Source organism: Camelina sativa, chromosome 19 (genome assembly GCF_000633955.1).
Source record: "Camelina sativa cultivar DH55 chromosome 19, Cs, whole genome shotgun sequence".
Taxonomy (NCBI): Eukaryota; Viridiplantae; Streptophyta; class Magnoliopsida; order Brassicales; family Brassicaceae; genus Camelina; species Camelina sativa.
The window spans coordinates 23,973,530-23,978,455 of record NC_025703.1 but is presented as its reverse complement, the minus strand read 5'-3'; the positions used below and the strand labels follow the sequence as shown (position 1 = coordinate 23,978,455).

General features: G+C 37.1%; 1 protein-coding gene across 1 annotated transcript; it reads left to right on the top strand.

Annotated features, from left to right (window-relative positions):
- LOC104767052 (MLO-like protein 8) lies at positions 268 to 4,101 on the top strand. The gene is made up of 15 exons (XM_010491074.2): positions 268 to 823; positions 1,022 to 1,079; positions 1,266 to 1,495; positions 1,587 to 1,703; positions 1,781 to 1,841; positions 1,962 to 2,050; positions 2,185 to 2,259; positions 2,345 to 2,433; positions 2,510 to 2,559; positions 2,635 to 2,675; positions 2,764 to 2,937; positions 3,024 to 3,059; positions 3,149 to 3,216; positions 3,315 to 3,375; positions 3,464 to 4,101. Exons 1-15 carry the CDS (start codon positions 602 to 604, stop codon positions 3,890 to 3,892), a joined length of 1,800 nt encoding a protein of 599 aa, XP_010489376.1. The 5' UTR covers positions 268 to 601; the 3' UTR covers positions 3,893 to 4,101.

The following is a 4,926-nucleotide window of genomic DNA, read 5'->3' as shown; positions in this document are numbered from 1 at the left end:
CGAACGCAAAAAACTTCTCCTTTTTTTTTTTTCTTACAATTTCCTAAAATTGATCTTTGCTTGCTTAAGTCAAAGACAAGAAGAGCAATCACAGTTTCTCAATCAAAGCCACCTTTCACTGCTTTCAAACTTACCTATTTTATTTTTTGAAAAGAAACCATCTCACGCGCTTTATTCATTCCTCTTCTCTTCTCTTCTCTCTCTCTCTCTCTCTCTCTCTCTCTGAAAAAACCATTAATGACATAAATAAACAAATCTTATCATTTTTTTTTTCGTACTCTGACAAAGTAATAGAGAAACCAAAAAAAAAAAAAGATTGAATCATCATCACCATCGTCAATCTAAAAACTTCCTCGATCTAGGGGGAATCTATAATTTTCACTTTTGTATCTTTCATTGATTTGGGTTTACTCGAAATAGGTAACTTGAGTCTTTTTCTTTCTTTGCAACCGCGTGAACCTACTAGCGAGCGAGCGAGCGAGCGTTTCCGCAAATGTGACAGCTCATCACTCTCTCAACTTCATACACTAGTTATATTAAGTTAACGAAGCAGGTACGACCAAATACTTTGTCTGAAAAAAAACAAGAAAAACGCGGAGTTATGGGATTCATCGACGGTTCTTTGCTTCGGCGGCTGATTTGTCTTCTTAGTCTCTGGTGTCTTATCGGTGGAGGAGTCACGGTGGTTGTGGCGGAAGAGGATGAGCGGAAAGTGATACATAGAGAGCTTAATCAGACTCCTACTTGGGCTGTTGCTGCTGTTTGTACTTTCTTCATCGTTGTTTCTGTTCTTCTTGAAAAAGTACTTCACAAAGTTGGAAAGGTCTGTTCTTTTTTTTTAAATTTAATTTTGGGGGTTTGTGCCAAATCTTTGTACTTTTTGTTGGATTTGAGGGTTTAGTGGAGATGGGTTCTCTTTGCTTTGTGAAAAGGAACTGTCTTTGTCTGAGATTTTGGGTTTATGTTCGTGTTTTGAATTGGCAAATTTGTCTTAAAGTGATCCACTTTGTTCTTGATTTAGGTTCTATGGGATCGGCACAAGACAGCTCTTCTCGATGCCTTGGAGAAGATCAAATCAGGTCAAAAATTGCAAATGTTATTTTTACTACTTTGTTTTTTTTTTGTCAATTTCTGTTCTGTTTGGAATTTGCAAGTCTGAGTCTTACCCCAAGGAAGAATTTTTCGATTTTTAGATACATTCTTGGTTATTTTTTTTTTATCTAAATTCATTCCATTTTAAACTTGTTGATTATGACTTGTTGCAGAGCTGATGGTTCTTGGATTCATCTCTTTGCTTCTGACATTTGGACAAAGCTACATTTTGACGATTTGTATCCCTTCACATGTTGCTCGTACGATGCTCCCGTGTCCTGCTCCTAAACACTTGAAAAAAGAGGAAGATGACGACAATGGTGAAAGTCACAGGAGACTCTTGTGGGTTGCGCACAGAGTCCTATCAGGAGGTGAAGCATCTCCCACAAAATGCAAGAAGGAGGTGAGAGTTTGTTAAATATCTCATTCAATAACTTGTTTGCCTTGTTGATCTGAAGATTGTTAATGCGTGTCAATGTTAAATGATGGTGCAGGGTCATGAAGAGCTTATCTCTGCTGAGGCACTTCATCAATTGCACATCCTTATATTCTTCTTAGCCATTTTCCATGTTATGTACAGCTTTTTAACTATGATGCTTGGAAGGTTGAAGGTACTTAAGAGTTCAACATCTCAGTTTCGTTTACAGAAAGTTTTTGGCTTGTATTAAAGATTTGTTGGTCTTTTCAGATTCGCGGATGGAAGCATTGGGAGAAAGAGACATCATCCCATAATTACGAGTTTTCAACGGGTACGCTAATGCACTTTCTCTGACCTTGAGGCTACTCTATCTCAGTTCTAGTCTTAATCCTTGCGGTGTTCCTGAGCTCGATTCACTATACTGTGTGTTTGTTGTTCTTGCTTTATATAGATACTTCCAGATTCAGGCTAACTCATGAAACGTCTTTTGTAAGAGCGCACACCAGTTTCTGGACTCGGATTCCAATCTTTTTCTATATTGTAAGAACCATCGTCTTCTTGCTTCTATTCTATTCTTAGTCAGCTCAAGATAATGTAGCACACATACCAAATTTACTATTCGGTACTATTCTTGATATGGCTCTCACTTTAGACGAATACAATGCATTTTTCAGGGATGTTTTTTCAGACAGTTTTTCAGATCCGTTGGGAAAACTGACTATTTGACATTGAGAAATGGATTCATCGCTGTGAGTTTTTTGACTTACAGTCCAAATTTCGATTTAGTATAGAGAATATTGATCTTGCTGAGTCGCTCTATTGTGGTTTATGAAGGTTCATCTAGCTCCGGGAAGTCAATTCAACTTCCAAAAATACATTAAAAGATCGTTGGAGGATGATTTCAAGGTGGTCGTTGGAGTCAGGTAAACTTATAACACTTTCTACAAACATTGGTGTTTATCCCTATAGCTTATATCTAATGCTTGTGTCTTATTGCAGCCCTGTCTTGTGGGTATCTTTTGTGTTATTCCTCCTCCTAAATATTGAAGGTGAGTATCTAAGTCACTAAGTGTATAAAATTTTGTTCAACGGACTTGTTATAATCTTCTTCCTCGGTATCTCAGGCTTCAAGATGATGTTCATTGGCACTGCAGTGCCGGTTATCGTAAGATATCTTTCACTTTAATTCGGTGAAATCTTCCAAGTAATAATATTTCAAAGGACTCACAGTTATTGTTTTTTTTGGTTTCAAGATAATTTTAGCTGTAGGGACAAAGCTTCAAGCGATAATGACAAGGATGGCTCTCGGAATCACGGATAGACATGCGGTAGTTCAAGGAATGCCGCTTGTACAAGGCAACGATGAGTATTTCTGGTTCGGCCGTCCCCATTTGATTCTCCATCTCATGCATTTCGCCTTGTTTCAGGTACTTAAAGAAACAGAGAAATCCCTAAACACAAAACACAGATCCTTTTCTTTATTTTCTTGAATCGTTTCTTTTACATTTTGCAGAACGCGTTTCAGATCACGTATTTCTTCTGGATATGGGTAACAACTTAGTTTTTTCCGTTGCTTTTCATATGCATTTCTTTCTTGACAAGAGTACATAATTCTCTGTTCCCTCGATGTAAATGCAGTATGAATTTGGAAATAAGTCATGCTACCACCCTAATTTCAAGATTGCACTTGTAAAAGTAGCTATCGCGTAAGCATCTAATCTCAGACACGTGTGAAAGATATTGAGCATGTCTACACAGCATGATCATACCACTAATCCTGTTTCCTTTTTACTTTCTCTTGCAGTGTAGCAGTATTGTGTCTTTGCAGCTACATCACACTTCCTCTCTACGCACTCGTAACTCAGGTAACTAACTTTCCATATTGTTCATATATGCTTACTGAAACTTGACATTTCTGTTCAATCTCTAAGCTAAGAAGTCTCTGTGATTTAGATGGGTTCGCGGATGAAAAAATCAGTATTCGATGAACAAACATCAAAGGCACTCAAGAAATGGAGAATGGCAGTGAAGAAGAAGAAAGGTGTGAAAGCCACCACTAAGAGACTTGGTGGAGATGGAAGCACGAGCCCTACATCATCAACAGTTAGGTCTACTTCGTCTGTACGATCATTGCAACGTTTCAAGACCACACCACATTCGATGAGATACGAAGGACTTGACCGTGAAACATCGGATCTCGACACAGACAACGAAGCTTTGACTCCTCCTAGGTCTCCTCAAAGCTTCGAGCTTGTTGTGAAGGTTGAACCAGATTCTATAGAGACAAAGACTGGTGAGACTAGCCGTGACACTGAAACTGATTCTAAAGAGTTCTCTTTTGTCAAGCCCGCACCGAGTAAAGAACCATCGCAAGACCGGTGAGAGACTAGCCGTGATGGTAAATCTGATTCTAAAGAGTACTTTTCAAGTTAAGCCTTCCCCGAGTAAAGAACCATCGCAGTAAAAGAATCAGAATCTGTCACTGCGGAGCATTGTTTTTGGTTTATTTATCTAATACCTTTGTAAATCAAATGCCGTGGTGAAAAAGTAATGTATTGATGACAATAGTAATTAAATTAGGATTTGCCCTTCTTCCATTGCCAAATTATAACAGTCCAGATTCTGCCATTAGAGATTCGGCGTAAGAAAATGAGGGACAAATATTAGAACCAATTTAGTAAAATTCATTAAAGCCTACTCAAATTTTGTCAAAGCTAATTCGAAACAAAAGCTATACAACACAAAGAAGAAAGTTTTGCTTTATTTATCTAATGATTTGTCAATCTTAGTTATGATGTTCTCTATAACGTTGGTTTGGTTCTCAGTTTTCTAATTAATTGATTAAACCAAAAGTCGAGTTGAGATGAGTGGTAACACTTGAGCCACAATTAAGTTATATGAGTGGTAACACATGATTGAGGACGGTTTGTTTTTTGTTTTGTAACCCATAAATGATATATCTCACAAGGTGCCTCTTCATCGTCCTACTGGTCTAATTAATATCACTACATTGGCTCGAGGTTTTTCACATCTCCTTAAGAGTGAGTTTCCAAGGATTTGATGTATTCGTTTCTCTCAATAGTGTCTATAAATTTCAACCTTTTTTTTTTTTNTTTTGTTGATTAGGGTCTAAATGGTTTTGATTTTTTATTTAATGTGGAAGCAACCAAAGCATGAATGAATAGAGAAATAAGACGAGAGATTAAACAAGGCAGCAACTAGTTTTTATACCGATCACTATTAAACAAGCTAGGCTCGCAGAGAAGTATTTCATTAATCTAGCAAAAACGAGCACATCAATTTATTCCCTTGTCTATCAAACCTAAACATAATTTAAGAAAAGAGAAAAATAAACTCCGCGAAAATCCAAATGATTATATATTTTTTATTACACAAAAAAAAAAAAAAAAAAAAAA